A 15,766-nucleotide genomic window follows, 5' to 3' on the forward strand; every position below is an offset into this window, starting at 1 on the left:
ATGACTAGGAATAAACTTTAGTCATTAATCTTTTAGAATTCAAAGTCACCAAGTCAAGGACTTCCCAATCTTAGGACACAGAATTCTAAACCTTATACCTAGAAGAATTCCATATGAATCAACTCTAGGTAGAAATTTAAATATTGATTTTATGTATGTTTCGAGCTACTATCAATACATTTGAACAAAGCTGGAAAATTACTACTTGGCTAAAACCTTGAGTAATATCCATGAGATATGGACCAATGAGTTATGTTAGTGCAGTAGCAAGAAGGAAGATTAGCAAGTACTGGCTCCAATGAGGGCTTCCCTTGTGGGTCAGATGGTAAAGAATCTGCCTGCAATGCAGGAGATCAGGGTATGATTTCTGGGTTGGGAAAATCTCCTGAAGAGTGGGAATGGCTACTCACTCCATTATTCTTGCCTGGAGAATTACATGGACAGAGGAGCCTAGAAAGCTACAATTCATTGGCTCCAGTGATAGTCTCATTCCTTCTAACTATTCAGAGTTGCTTAGTTCATCAAATACATTAGGTAATAATATTTAAATTGGACATAAAAACCCTGGAATTTCTCAAAAATTTAATCATAAATGTAAATGAAGGCAATTTTTTATAAGGTCAAAAAAAAATCAGTGGAGCCAAGAAAGTAACATTATAAAATGGGAAAATGAGAAGTTTGTGATTTTTCTAAGTTGTCAGATTCCAGCTCTTTACCTTCAAAGTTCATTGCGTAGACAAGTGTGCAATAACTTGCTGGTTCTGGCTTTCCATTCCCTCTTCCTAGTGAAGTTTCCTCTTGCTTAAGTAACATACACAGGCATCTCTGGCTATGCCTTAGTTACAGTGCTCCCAGAGGTCCATCAAACCATCGATGCCTGTGCTGTCCGCCACTAACATAAAGAAATCCCTCTAGGAATGGACCCAGCTGGGGTTCAGAGTCACCCTCAATCTTTGTGGGAGCTGATGCAGAGGTCTTGTGTTTAAAAAGCAGGATTGTTGCCTGGCTAGTAGTTGGGCCTATTCTCTCCTTCATCACAATTATTACTATAACAGAAGATATACATTGGCCTGCTGCCTGGTAGCCATTAGAATTTCCAGCTACTGCTGCTGCTACTGCTGCTAAGTCGCTTCAGTCATGTCCGACTCTATGCAACCCCATAGACGGCAGTCCACCAGGCTTCCTGTTCCCTGGGATTCTCCAGGCAAGAACAATGGAGTGGGTTGCCATTTCCTTCTCCTATTGGTACCCAATTTATTCTAGGCTAATGCATCACTTAATAGGAACTTTGATCCTATGTATTTCTACTATAACAAGATAAATTCAGATTATGAAAGCAGATCAAGTTATAGCTTCTCTAATCAAGAATACTAAGCAGTTTTTTTGTATCTTCAGTGGCTTATAAACTGTGTTTATAATTTTCTGATTTTAAAATTGAAAATAAAAAAAAAAAACATTTGTGATGAAGAATAACTTCTGCAGTATTTTTTTTTCTCAGCTAATACTATGAACAAATATAATGGAATCAAATATCTATTTTTATCTATTAAAATTTATAATTTCTATAATTCTCCATACTAATAACACCTAAAGATAATACATAATTTGACCTACAGGATTAGTATATATGTCATAGTTAGCTAGAAAGTTTTAATAAAATATTTTACTTTTCCTTGCTAAAAAGTAAGGAAATATAAGCATCTTATATTTCTTAGCATCCTGCAAAGAGTTTACCAAAGTACAAGTGCTATAAAATTCCTTAAGAGGCAAGAGCTAGTCTTTATCAAATTTTGGAATTTCTTTTAAAATGTTCTTTTTATTTAAATACCTTTAGAAATAACATTTTTATTTTATTAATTTTAATTTATAGCCAATAAATGAATAATCTTAGTTTTTTCTGACCATTTAATCTTTCTGATGTATCATGGATAATCCCATCACTTATCTCTCTAAACTTTGGGTTTTTCTTCTGGGAGAAGGAGACAATTATGATGGTATTTCACAGGAGAAATAAGTGAAATATTTAAAAATGGGCAGCTGAGATAATTGAGTTTGAATGAACAAGCACCTAAGTAAAAATGAAACTCTATTCAGGCTACCTGACTTCAGAATCAGAATTCATCAACCTTGTACTAAGCTACAGACATGCTGTCTTTCAACCCTATAACCTTTCCTAGAACCTTTCTCAACAACGTTTAGTAATAAGAAGGCAAGAGATGGGCCCGATCCCTGGAGGGAAGCCAGGTCTGTTCCCCAAGACATTTCTAGAGAAGGATGTACCTGAAGTGTGTATGAGGGAGAAGAAGAGGGCCCAACTCTACATTCTGAAATTAAGAGAAGACTGGTGTCCATACTCTGGAAAGAGAATGGGAAGTACTCATACTGTCTGCTGCAGGTGGGATTTGTTTCCCAAACTTTTAGTCTAATGGGGCCTGGTTCTAACTCCCTAGACTTTGACAATGTCTGATCCTCATACTCAAGGTCTAAGGAAAGAGTCACTGTCCTCATAATGTGTATCTATAGAAATTTGCCTTGGAAACCAAGAGCCCTAAGTCTACTGATTAATATATCAAACATAATTCAAAAAGATACATGCGCCCTTATGTTTGAAGTAGCACTATTTACAATAGACAAGACATGTAAGCAATCTAAATGTCTATCAACAGATGAATGGATAAAGAAGATGTGTGTGCGCGTGTGTGTGTGTGTGTGTGTATTGTTGTTTATTCACTAAATTGTCCGATTCTTTTGCAGTCCCGGACTGTAGCTCGCCAGGCTCCTCTGTCCATGGGATTTCCCAGGCAAGAACACTAGAGTGGGTAGTCATCTCCTTCTTCAGGGGATCTTCCCGATCCACTCATGTCTCCTGCACTGGCAGGTGGATTCTTTACTACTGAGCCACCAGGAAAGCCCCCCAAAAGATGATACAAATGAGCTTATATGCAAAACAGTAATAGACACATAGATATAATAAACTTATGGTTATCAAAGGGGAAAGGTTGGGGAGGGATAAATTAGAAGGTTGGGATTAGCATAAACACACTGCTGCTGCTGCTGCTAAGTCACTTCAGTCATGTCCGACTCTGTGCGACCCCAGAGACGGCAGCCCACCAGGCTCCCTCACCCCTGGGATTCTCCTGGCAAGAACACTGGAGTGGGTTGCCATTTCCTTCTCCAATGCATGCAAGTGAAAAGTGAAAGTGAAGTTGCTCAGTTGTGTCCAACTTTTAGTGATCCCATGGACTGCAGCCTACCAGGCTCCTCCGTACATGGAATTTTCCAGGCAAGAGTATGGGAGTGGGTTGCCATTGCCTTCTCAGAGCATAAACACACTACTATATATTAAATAGATAAACTTACTGTATGGCTCAGGGAACTATACTCAGTATTTTGTAATAGACTACAAGGGAAAACAATTTGAAAAAAATATATATATATATATATAAACATTCAGTTCCATACATATGAATGAGTTCAATTCTGAGAGCATGTGTAAGTCCAATTTGTTCCTAGGTCCAACAAAGTAAGCCTAGTTACCCAACTAACGAGGCTTCCCTGCTGGCTCAAGCAGTAAAGAATTCACCTGCAATGCAGGAGATGCAGGAGACATGGGTTTAGTCCCTGGGTTCAGAAGATTCCTGGAGAAGGAAATGGCAACCCACTCCAGTATTCTTGCCTGGAAAATCTCATGGACAGAGGAACCTGGCAGCTTACAGTCCATAGGGTCACAAAGAGTTGGACATGACTGAGCATGCACTCAGTCAACTGACATAATCAGCTAATATAAGAAGGCATATACTACAGTACATTACGTGTTTACACAAATAACATAAAAAACATATACAAAAAATTAAGAAAACATTTTTTATCTTAAAGTATACTATCTTGAAAACTATAGTAGTACAGCACAGCAGCTGGCATACAGGGGCTGGCATCACGTGAACAGGCAAGAAGAGTTACTGCCTGGAGGACGGAGAAGAGGTGGGAGATGGTAGAGCTGAGGATCATCAGCAATAGGAGATGGAGAGCAAGCTGCAATTTCACTCACACCTGAAGTCAATGGAACACAAATTCACATCTTTGAAAGTTTGCAACTTGAACATTCATATATAGGGGGCTTACTGTATAACTGAATCAATTTGCTGAACACCTGAAACTAAATATAGAACTATAGAAACTAAATATAGAAATGTAGAATTTGCAGAACACCTACAAACCAAATATAGAAAAACAGATGTTCTTATTCACACAAGGGCTATTTCTTCACAGTGTAGCCAGACGTTTCTTGTCCATTCACTGGTCTTCTACTTTAGTGATAAAATATCTGCTCTCTTAAGCTCAAATTGTGTCATCCTAGATTATGTAGTCTAGCCCAGGGAATCTTATTTTTCTTAAGTGGGGGGAGCAGGGAGCTAAGAAATACATGTGAAGGTCACAGCTCAGGAAAACTGATCCACTAAAGGCTGATTTTTTGATTATACAATTATAGGCTGCTTCTCCTCCACCATTACTTACCATATCAACAGGACTCCAGTATAATAACAGTGGATTGCAGTTGAAAAAGTTGCATACTTTATTTCATGATGATGTGTTCTTAGGGAAGCCTACAGACAACAGGGCCATCAAAATTCAAAACAAAACAAGGCACTAGAGAATTTTGAAGTCTCCATCACTGATGGCTTAAACAAACATTAAACATACTTCAACTACTAGCCTCTCTTATCAATTCATGTATTCCTCAGTGTGATCACAAGTCATGGTTTTAAATAATTTCAGACTTCTTATCTGCCTCGCTTATATAAATAAGTAGAGAAAATCAAGAAGAACACTCAGGGCAACGTCTCCAGAGTAGACAGTTTCCCTTGTTGTCACAGAAAAATGGACAGAGTTCCCTGGAAGCACAAGATGCAAGCTTATTCTGCCGGTTCTCTCTATGAAATAACCTTTGGATATTTTAATTTGTGATAGAGCTCTTAGCTCTACTGTAGATCCCTTGCATTTCCATTCAGCTTCCTGAAGTAACCATATATGTGTGTGTTGTTTTGTTTTTTTCATCCCTGGAAAACTAAAATCCAGATCTTGGCTATAATCCACTCCTCAAGAGAGCTAGAACTGATTGAGTTTCTTGTCTACAGTAGGATTTTCTATCTTGAGCATGTTTTTGTCTTTGTCACCATCTCACTATCTTTAACCAATACTAAAATGGTTTGAATAGAACTCCTTCCTTGTCTGGTGCTTAGCTGCACTCCATGGACCATTCTGGGTGAGGGAGAATGGGAGAGATGGGTGCCATTGTGGAGGAAAACATGGGAAGAGCAGAGGGTAAAAATGGGGAATGAGTGGAAAATAGTGTTGAGGATGGAGGAGGACCTAACAAAGGAAGGATGTCTCAGGAACCAACATGTTATCACACACTCAAAATACATCTTCTTTGCTGACCATCAGCTGACCTGACTCCACCCCTGAGGGACACAGCCTAACCTTGGCCAATGACTTCTAAGACAAGGGGGAGCAAGGAAGCAGAATTTCAGCAGTAAAGAATAAAAGGCCACAGCATCCAGCAGCAGCACAGACTTGCTTCTGATGCTTCTGTAATCACCTGTAAGTTCCAAAACTTGACATCATGGTGCATTTTACTGCCGAGAAGAAGGCTGCTATCACTAGCCTATAGGGCAAAGTGAATGTGGAAGAGGCTGGAGGCGAGGCTCTGAGCAGGTAGGAAGTGGACTTCATGGGGGAGGATGGTGCTCAACACCACTGCTTCTCGGTTTCTGCTAACTGGCTTCCCAGGTATGGAGAAGGCACATCACTGGATCTCCATTCCTTTGTTGATGGTTTATGTCTCCATACTTCTTGGTAGTGGAACCCTTCTCTTTCTCACTAGGGATTACCATAACCTCCATGAGCCCATGTACTGTTTCTTAGCTATGTTGGCAGCCACCAACCTTGGAGTGACACTGACCATGATGCTCACAGTTTGGGGCATCCTGTGGTTGAACCATAGAGAGATTAGCCACAGGGCCTGCTTCTCCCAGGCCTACTTTATTCATACTCTTTCTATCATAGAGTCTGGTGTTTTGCTTGCCGTGGCCTACGACGGCTTCACTGCCATCTGCAACCCCTTGAGATATACTTCCATCCTGACCAACAGTGGGGTAATAAAGATTGGGATGGAGGTATTGACAAGGGCCGGTCCGTCAATTACACCAATAATTCTTCTCCTTCCCTGGTTCCCCTATTGTTGATCCCACATACTCTCTCATGCTTTCTGTCTACACCAAGATGTCATCAATTTACCATGTGCCAATGTCATCTTCAATTGTCTCTATCCTGTTGTGGTTGTATTTGCAATGGTCTTGTTGGACTTCCTTGTCATCTTTTTCTCCTCAATTTTGATCCTCAAGACTGTCGTGGGCATTGCTTCTGGAGAAGGAAGGGCCAAGGACCTCAACGCATCTGCTGCATCCTGGTATTCTATGTCACTGTCGTTGGTCTGACATTTATTCATAGGTTTGGAAGACATGCTCCTCATATGGTCCGCATCATGATGAGCCATATCTACTTCCTTTTCCCACCTTTTATGAATCCTGTCACCTACAGCATTAAAACCAAGCAGATCCAGACTGGTATAATTCACTTTTACTCTCTGTTTCATTCTAGAGCATAACTTTGACTCATTGTTCTCTGAAGAATAATTCAGGGAACCTCGGCAAGCTGACAGCTTTGTTAATGGGAGCAACTAAACAAAACCAAGTTAATATAAACCAACCTCTCTGCTATTTAGAGGATCATAATCACACTGCCCATTTGTAGCTGAGTTGCATATTATATAATACATACATACTAAACATATATCTCAATTGTCCAACTGCTCTTTGCTGTTTTCCCAGATAACTCATTCTGTTGAGTGAACCTATGGCACCCAATATATGATTCTTGGATTTACAGTATGGGCCACCAGCATTTAAATCAAAGCTCATTGTTTTTCAATATGTTTTGCATGTATAGGCTTTGATATATTTAGGAAAAACTCACTCAACTCCAGACATGTATCCAGTATTTTTTCTTATGTGGAACTAGTTGCTGAAAATTTTTTTTTATGGAACTAGTTTCTAGAAAATTGCACTAAGTGAAGCAATGAGACTTACTCTCCTCAGTTTAAAATGACAACTCTAGGGAAAGTGTATCTAATTATATCTAAGTCTGTTCAGTTAAAATTTTAATAAACATTTATTAAATATTATTATTATCACTGTTAATATATGTGGTAGTGGTGGTTTATTCACTAAGTTGTGCCAGACTCCTGCCACCCTATGGACTGTAGTCCATCAGGCTCTCTCCCCATGGGATTTCCACAGAAAAATTAGGGTTAGGGTTGCTGCTGCTGCTGCTGCTGCTGCTAAGTCGCTTCAGTCATGTCCCACTCTGTGCAACCCCATAGACAGCAGCCCACCAGGTTCCCCCGTCCCTGGGATTCTCCAGGCAAGAACACTGGAGTGGGTTGCCATTTCCTTCTCCAATGCATGAAAGTGAAAAGTGAAAGTGAAGTCACTTAGTCGTGTCCAACTCTAGGGACCCCATGGACTGCAGCCCACCAGGCTCGTCCATTTATGGGATTCTCCAGGCAAAAGTACTGGAGTGGGGTGCCATTGCTTTCTGCGAGGGTTAGGGTTAGTTCAGTTCAGTTCAGTTCAGTTGCTCAGTCATGTCCGACTCTTTGTGACCCCATGAATCGCAGCACGCCAGGCCTCCCTGTCCATCATCAACTCCCGGAGTTCACTCAGACTCACGTCCATCAAGTCAGTGATGCCATCCAGCCATCTCATCCTCTGTCATCCCCTTCTCCTCCTGCCCCCAATCCCTCCCAGCATCAGAGTCTTTTCCAATGAGTCAACTCTTCACATGAGGTGGCCAAAGTACTAGAGTTTCAGCTTTGGCATCATTCCTTCCAAAGAAATCCCAGGGCTGATTTCCTTCAGAATGGACTGGTTGGATCTCCTTGCAGTCCAAGGGACTCTCAAGAGTCTTCTCCAACACCACAGTTCAAAAGCATCAATTCTTTGGTGCTCAGCTTTCTTCACAGTCCAACTCTCACATCCATACATGACCACTGGAAAAACCATAGCCTTGACTAGACGGAGGGTTAGGGAAAAATACTGGATTGAGTAGCCATTTCCTTCTCCAGGGGACTTTCCTGACTCAGGGATTGAACCCAGGTCTCTTACTTTGCAGACAATATCCGGCATTACAGGTGGATTCTTTACCTACTGACTTACCCCTGTATGTACATATATATAAATAATATAACAGATTATATAACTTATATAACAGATATATAATTCTATTATTATTTTTACCAACAACATTACTTGACTGGAGATAGAGCTGGTTATATGTGTAAAGTGGGGAGAAATAGAGAGGATGGAGGCAATGCTGATAAGTAGAAGAAAAAAATGACCTTTTCTAGCTCCAAATATCGATCAAAGTTGATTTTTTTCTCAGTCTAGGCTTAAGGAGAGTAGGTTCATGATTCTATGACCAGTTGAAGAGCCAGGACCTATGACTAAAATGACAAGTTTTAAAGTGAACCAAAAATATGTTCTTGTGAACAAAAGATAGACAGTGAAATACAAGGGTTTTGGAAGAGTGGAAGTGACCACCAGTTGACTGGTGAGCCAGACCTGGGCAATCAGAGGCTCCTTTTCCCTGTACTTGGACTGTGCACTCTACTAGAAGCTGCCTCAAGGACACAGCTTCAGAATGATAATGTGGCTTGAGACCACCTAGACAGAATATATAATTTAATCCAGTTAAGCCCTCTATAGATGGGTGCAGAGATCTACTTGTTTCACTATATAGGTGCTCGATGTGTGTTGACTTGTCGACAGGATGAAGTTTATGTCCCTAACCATTCATAGAGGACCTCTGCCTGCCTCTCTGGGGGAATCTGAGCAGTCTGAAGGTGGCCATAGGAGGCATGAATGCAGAATGGAGAGCGGAGTACCAGCACCATCCTCTGCTCTGGTTAACATACAAACTGAAGCACTGCAAGGAGCTAGTTAGAGGGACGCTTAGAATCAATCTACCACCTTGTGGGGAAGCATCACCATGGAGCAGTTGATAACTCAAGAACTCCTTAGGGACATACATTGCTTGTCCAGCTTTGTGCTGATGCTAAAGTTGAGATGCCTTAGAGATGAGCCCCAGTGGGAAAGATAAGCAGTGAGTAAAGAAACCAGAACAGGCCTTGCTGCTAAATCACTTCAGTCATGTCCAACTCTATACGACCCCATAGACAGCAGCCCACCAGTCTCCCCTGTCCCTGGGATTCTCCAGGCAAGAACACTGGAGTGGGTTGCCATTTCCTTCTCCAATGCATGAAAGTGAAAAGTGATAGTGAAGTCGCTCTTAGCGGCCCCATGGACTGCAGCCTACCAGGCTCCACCGTCCATGGGATTTTCCAGGCAAGAGTACTGGAGTGGGGTGCCAGTGCCTTCTCCGAACAGGCCTTAGGTGGTCAGTTAAATGGTCAGTGGAATAAAGGGAAAAGAAAATGAGCAAAAGGAGTATAGAAGACAAAGGAGAAACAGCTAGAAAACTGAAGTGAGGCTCAGAAAGGAGTCTAGGGGAAGGTCTGTCTGTCAGTAGGATGCTAAAGGGAGAAAGGAAGCAGGGTGTTCCTCTGGGACTTGAAATCTCTGGAATAAAATTTTAAATTCAAGAAAACAACTCTTCACCGGTGACTAACCCCTATCCAGTCCCAAAAGGAGTTCCTGTGCATGCAAGTTTAGGAGGGTTGAGGTGGAGCTGTTATCTGAGCCAAGCGACACAGGCCCAAACTTCTAGCTCCTTCCAGCACTTGGGGGTCTAATCTCTTAGGCACAGACCTTATGGTCTCTAACCACTCCCCTCCCATGCTTTGCAAATACTCCCCCTCCCCCTACAGTGAATGGCCCAGAAGGAAAGACTCTAGGAAAGGGGGAAAGAATAGTCTCTGAGGTCTCAGTGTGGTTCAGATGGAAGAGAAGCTATGATGAACACTGCCATGTGAACTTCCAAAGTCCTTTAACCACTGGGTTTTAGTCATTTCACTTTTAACTGGAATAAAGCCACTTTAAACAGAGGTTTTTGAAGTTAAAATGAAAAACCATGTTTCTGATTCCCTGGTTCATCACAACAGAGACACTAGCAAAATATACACGTTCAGATGTATTCTTTTTTTAATACTGTCTGTCCTTTTACATTGTATCGATACAGTTTTCAGTGTTACCATAATTTTTTATTGGAGTATAGTTTGCAGTGTTGTGTTAGTTTCTGCTGTACTATGAGAGGGAGATCCAAGCAGGAGGGGATATATACATATATATATATATATATACATATACGTATATATGTATATATATATGTATACATATATGTATATATATATGTATATATGTATACATATATATACATACATACATGTATGTATGTATGTATATGTATATGTATGTATATACATATATATGTATACATATACATGCATATACATATACATATATGTATATATGTATACATATACATATATGTATATGTGTGTGTATATATATATATATACATATACATATATACATATATCCCCTCCTGCTTGGATCTCCCTCTCATACACCCCCCTCCCCACTTCATCCATCTAGGAAGCTGAGCTCCCTGTGCTATACAGCAGGTCCCACTAGCTCTTTTCTTTTACACATGATAGCATATATATGTCAGTGCTACCCTCCCAATTCATCTTACTTCCCCTTCCCCACTCCTCGAGAAAGAAGATGTAGTACATATATACAATGGAATATTATTCAACCATAAGAAGAAATGAAATTGGGTCATTTGTAGAGATGTGGATGCACCTAGAGTCTGCCATACATAGCTAAGTAAGTCAGAAAAAGGAAAACAAATATCACACATTAATGCATATAATGTAGAATCTAAAAAATGGCACAGGTGAATCTATTTGCAGTGCAGAAATTGTGAATGGACTTTTCTAATGTATTCTTTTCCTTAAGCATTATTCCTGTATCTCTTCTCATTGTCTCATGTCTCATATCCGATCAAGATAAAGCATTTGCCAGTCCTGACTCAGCAGTTAGTAAAGAGTCAGACATTCTTCAAAGTTTTACTTCTACCAAAGCAAAACTACTCCCATTTCCAATTATACCTTATAAGTAACCCAAGCTTCACTTGGCTCTTTGCTTCTGTGGAGTCCCCAGCTTGCTCAGATTTGGTGCATCTTCAAGCATTAATATAGCTCAGAATGGATAATCCAGTTATATGTGTGTGAGTGCTAAGTTGCCTCAGTCATATCCCACTCTTTGTGACCCTATGGACTGTAGCCCACCAGGATCCTCTGTCCGTGGGATTCTCCAAGCAAGAATACTGGAGTGGGTTACCATACCCTCCTCCAGGGGATCTTCCCAACCTAGGAATCAAATCCAAGTCTGTTATGTCTCCTGCATTGGCAGGTGACTTCTTTAACACTAGTGCCATCTGGGAAGCCCCAGTCCAGTTACGACCTCTCTGGTTTTTGAAAATTTATCCTTTCATGGTTCTTCATACATATGCCTCCCAAGTGATGCTAATGGTAAAGAATCTGCCGGCCAATGTAGGAGACACAAGAGACTTGGGTTTGATCCCTGGGTTGAGAAGATCCCCTGGAGTAGGAAATGGCACCCCACTCTAATATTCTGGCCTGGAAAATTTCATGGAGAGAGGCACCTGGTGGGCTACAGTCCATGGGGCATGAAGATTCAGACATGACTGAGCAACTGAGCATATACATTTGTTGTTGTTCAGTCACTCAGTCTTGTCCGACTCTTTGCGACTCCATGGACTGCAACACGCCAGGCTTCCTTGTTCTTCACCATCTCCCGAAGTTTGCTCAGACTCATGTTCAATGAATTGATGATGCCATTCAACCATCTTGTCATCTATCATCCCCTTCTTCTCCTGCCTTCAATCTTTCCCATCATCAGGGTCTTTTCTAATGAGTTGGCTCGTCACATCAGGTGGCCAAAGTACTGGAGCTTCAGCTTCCGTTTCAGTTCTTCAAATGAATATTCAGGACTGATTTCCTTGAGGATTGACTAAGCTAGTGCAATAGTTTTGAAATCAGATGGTATGGTTTAGAATGTCACTTTTCACTTTCTGGTTATGTACTCCAGCAAATCACTTAATCTGTTTGGTCTCTTTGATGTGTTGGATTAAATGCACTAGTACATGTAATGCACCTAATCGTTCCTGGCTCATAGTAAATGTTATAGATGTTTTAGTTATTACTATTACTATTACTAGAAATTTTGCAAAAATGGGATTATTTGATATTCAGGATGAAGAGACACCTGGTCTGATCTGTCAAAGAAAGCCAAGACTTTTTCAAAACTTGATTATAAGCACAATTCTTGATAGTAATTGAGATATTTTAATGGAAAGACTTGCATTCTATTCTTACAATGACGCTGTGAGAAAATAGGACCTGGTGGATGTTTTAGCTCAATTTATCAGAAGATTTTTTTTATTTAAAAAAATGTTTATTTATTTATTTGGCTGCCCTAGGTCTAAGTTGCACCACATGGGATCTTCAATCTTTCTTGGGGCATGTGGGATCTTTAGTTGCAGCATATTAAGTCTCATTTGCAGCATGTGGGATCTAGTACCCTCATCAGGGATTGAACCTGGTTCCTTTGCATTGAGAGCACAGGGTCTCATCCACTGGACTACTAGGGAAGCCCCTATGAGAAGGTTTCTGAGGTTCCCAGACACTGAGTGATTTAAGCTGTTAATGCTTAGAAACAGGAAGAACCAAGATTGCAGATCTAGTGGTGGCTTTCTTCTGTAGGCCCAAGTGTTTCTGAGAGTAGAATGTTGAATTTGCACATTTTCATGAGGAATCAGAGGAACTCTCTTCTGAGGATGTTGGAAGAAAAACTTTTTTTTTTTTCTTTGTCTTCTCAAAAACATCTGTCTTTCTTGTGGCCCTCACATATCTAACGTATAGACTTCCAAGAAACCTAGGTCATATGGCAGTTATGTTGACCGGATTATACAGACACTCATTTATCAACATTTGTTAAGTGACTTTGAAGTAGAAACTGTGCTAGAATATTTGGATATCTATATCTATATACAGCTATATGATCAGGATCTAGAATTAGACATATAGGGAGGATGAAGTTTTTAAAGTTAGGTATTTAGGACATAGCAACCCACTCAAGTATTTTTGCCTGGAGAATCCCGCAGACAGAAGAGCCTGGAGGGCTATAGTCCATGGGGTCACAATGAATCGGACACAACTGAAGTGACTTAGCACACATATGCACACTCATTCATTCACAAATGTAACTTAAGTACCTGCTTATTATCCAACACTATGAGGCCAGAGAAGGCAATGGCACCCCACTCCAGTACTCCTGCCTGAAAAATCCCATGGATGGAGGAGCCTGGTAGGCTGCAGTCCATGGGGTCGCTGAGGGTCGGACACGACTGAGCAACTTCACTTTCACTTTTCATTTTCATGTATTGGAGAAGGAAATGGCAACCCACTCCAGTGTTCTTGCCTGGAGAATCCCAGGGACAGGGGAGCCTGGTGGGCTGCTATCTATGGGGTTGCACAGAGTTGGACACGACTGAAGTGACTTAGCAGCAGTAGCAGCAGCATGAGGCCAGCATGAGAGATGTGAGTGCTTATGTGTGAGATGGTAGGCACAGAATGATGATTAATGTTAGAAGTCCATGAGCCATGGTATTTTAGCAGCCACTATGAGCTGCACGTAGCACTATTAGATTCACTATTAAGAAAAGATTTTTTACATCTTATTTTTACTTTAAAAATCTGGTATTTGAGAAAATCTTTAAGATCATGTAACCAGTAAATAATTGAATCTTTTAAAATTTCCAAGAATACTTTAAATAGTTCTATGATACAAATATAACATAATAGATATAATTCATACACATTAAAAATAAATTGAAAGACCCCTGACTTCTACCTTCATACCTTCCTTAAAGAGAATTCCTTCTTTTAACCCTCTGCCCTTTTTCTTCACACTTAGATAAACGTATATGAGAAACTCAAACATACAGTCTTGTTGGCTGGAGGCAGGAGTTGTGTGGGGCCGTTTCCATCTTGCTACACTAAGAGCAGTGCTGGCTTGTGTACATTCTTGGATTAAAGTGAATATAGACTAAGACCCCAAAAGAAGTCCATGGTTTTAGTGATGCACTTGTTGTCTTTGCTGTCAACAATGGAAAGAAAAGAGACTTTTTTTTTTTTTTTTTAGCATTACCATTGGGAAAAAGAAGTGGGGAAAAACACCTTACTTTCTCATCTATCTCCCACCCTCCTTATATCAGGTCTGCAAGTCCTTCCTTCAGAGTGGCTCCTGGATGGCCCCAGGTGAGTCAGCAGTTCCATAAAACACTCCTGCCACCTTGTGGCTTGTAGAGCATTTACAGGTGATTTTTTGAGAAAAACAGAAAATGTTTAAGAAGAAAATGCTGCTGCTGCTGATGCTAAGTCACTTCAGTCGTGTCTGACTCTGTGCGACCCCATAGACCGCAGTTCACCAGGCTCCTCCATCCAGGCAAGAGTACCAGAGTGGGGTGCCATTGCCTTCTCCGGAAGAAAATGCTACAGGCTACCAAATCGTGACTTAAAAGCAACCATGACAATAATTATTCAGTTCAGTTCAGAAGCTCAGTCATGTCTGACTCTTTGCTAAACCGTATACTGCTGCACACCAGACTTCCCTGTCCATCACCAACTCCAAGAGCTTACTCAAACTCATGTCTGTTGAGTAGGTGATGCCATCCAACAATTTCAACCACTGTAATCCCCTTCTCCTGCCTTCAATCTTACCCAGCATACGGGTCTTTTCAAATGAGTCTGTTACTCGTATCAGGTGTCCAAAGTATTGGAGTCTCAGCTTCAGCATCAGTCCTTCTAATGAATATTCAGGACTGATTTCCTTTAGGATGGACTGGTTAGATCTCCTTGCAGTCCAAGGGACTCTCAAGAGTCTTCTCCAACACTACAGTTTAAAAGCATCAATTCTTCAGTGCTCAGCTTTCTTTATAGTCCAACTCTCACATCCATACATGACTACTGAAAAAACCATAGCCTTGACTAGATGGACCTTTGTTGGCAAAGTAATGTCTCTGCTTTTGAATATGCTGTCTAGGTTGGTCATAGCTTTTCTTCCAAAGAGCAAACATCTTTTAATTTCATGGCTGCGATCACCATCTGCAGTGATTTTGGAGCCCCCCAAAATAAAGTCTCTCACTGTTTCCATTGTTTCTCCATCTACATGTCATGAAGTGATGGGACCGGATGCTATGATTTCAGTTTTCTGAATGTTGAGCTTTAAGCCAACTTTTTCACTCTCCTCTTTCACTTTCATCAAGAGGTTCTTTAGTTCTTCCCTACTTTCTGCCATAAGGGTGGTGTCATCTGCATATCTGAGGTTATTGATATTTCTCCCGGCAATCTTGATTCCAGCTTGTGCTTCATCCAGCCCAGCATTTCTCATAATGTGCTCTGCATATAAGTTAAATAAGCAGGGTGACAATATAAAGCCTTGACGTACTCCTTTCCTGATTTGGAACCAGTCTGTTGTTCCATGTCCAGTTCTAACTGTTGCTTCTTGACCTACATACACATTTCTCAGAAGGTAGGTCGTGTCTGACTCTTAGCAACCCCATGGATTGCAGCCTACCAGGCTCCTCCGCCCATGGGATT

The 15,766-nt window shown here is 40.9% G+C and overlaps 1 protein-coding gene across 1 annotated transcript; it reads left to right on the forward strand.

The window, feature by feature from the left end:
• Positions 1-873: 873 nt before the first annotated feature.
• LOC113904795 (olfactory receptor 51B6-like) lies at positions 874-6,667 on the forward strand. The gene is given in 3 exon segments (XM_027561884.1): positions 874-881; positions 5,741-6,450; positions 6,453-6,667. Coding segments are annotated over 3 exon segments (933 nt in total).
• Positions 6,668-15,766: the final 9,099 nt, after the last annotated feature.

Source organism: Bos indicus x Bos taurus, chromosome 15 (assembly GCF_003369695.1).
Source record: "Bos indicus x Bos taurus breed Angus x Brahman F1 hybrid chromosome 15, Bos_hybrid_MaternalHap_v2.0, whole genome shotgun sequence".
NCBI lineage: Eukaryota > Metazoa > Chordata > Mammalia > Artiodactyla > Bovidae > Bos > Bos indicus x Bos taurus.